At 41.4% G+C, this 652-nt stretch overlaps 1 protein-coding gene across 1 annotated transcript; it reads left to right on the top strand.

Annotated features, from left to right (window-relative positions):
- Positions 1 to 129: 129 nt before the first annotated feature.
- Positions 130 to 649, top strand: LOC107735146 (mediator of RNA polymerase II transcription subunit 22; the record flags this gene model as incomplete). The annotated part of the gene is made up of 3 exons (XM_016546926.1): positions 130 to 286; positions 377 to 457; positions 536 to 649. Coding segments are annotated over exons 1-3 (318 nt in total), but the record flags the coding sequence as incomplete, so codon positions are not given.
- Positions 650 to 652: the final 3 nt, after the last annotated feature.

Genomic DNA, 652 nt, shown 5'->3' with positions numbered 1-652 from the left:
AAAAAAAAAAAGGCTGTGGCTGCAGTTAGGGGTCGGAAATGTATCAATGGCTGTTTATTATATGTATTTAGTAGCAGTTAATGTGAAAACTAATTGCAGTTCTAACAGTAAAGTCTTGTTTCTGATCCTTTAGCACTGTCAAGTGTGACTGAAGAGCGCTGTGATGGCCACACAGAGAGTACTCCCACAAAGCAAAGAAACTCTTCTGCAGAACTACAATAAGAGACTTAAAGATGACATCAGGTCAATTCTAGACAATTTCACCGAAATAATCAAAACGGCAAAGGTATGTTGGTGTGCATTTTGCTATGACTATGTGACATTTATTATCAATATCATTTTACAAGGACAATGATCTGGTCATCTCATCTATCAGGTGGAAGATGAGACTCAGGTTTCCAGGGCGACACAAGCTGAGCAGGATCACTATGAAATGCACGTGCGAGCTGCCAACATAGTAAGATCTACAGTGGTAGTACGATAATTAATAGACATATTAGACTTGGATGACATTTCCATGTTTAATGTGTCTTAGGTACGTGCAGGAGAGTCTCTCATGAAGCTTGTCTCAGACCTTAAGCAGTTCCTCATCCTGAATGACTTCCCCTCTGTCAACGAGGCCATCAGTCTCCGCAACCAGCAGCTGCGCACG

This window comes from Sinocyclocheilus rhinocerous, unplaced genomic scaffold (genome assembly GCF_001515625.1).
Source record: "Sinocyclocheilus rhinocerous isolate Xijiao unplaced genomic scaffold, SAMN03320098_v1.1 C35827224, whole genome shotgun sequence".
Classification (NCBI taxonomy): Eukaryota; Metazoa; Chordata; class Actinopteri; order Cypriniformes; family Cyprinidae; genus Sinocyclocheilus; species Sinocyclocheilus rhinocerous.
The sequence above is the reverse complement of the archived record's forward strand: the minus strand, read 5'-3'. Positions and strand labels throughout refer to the sequence as shown.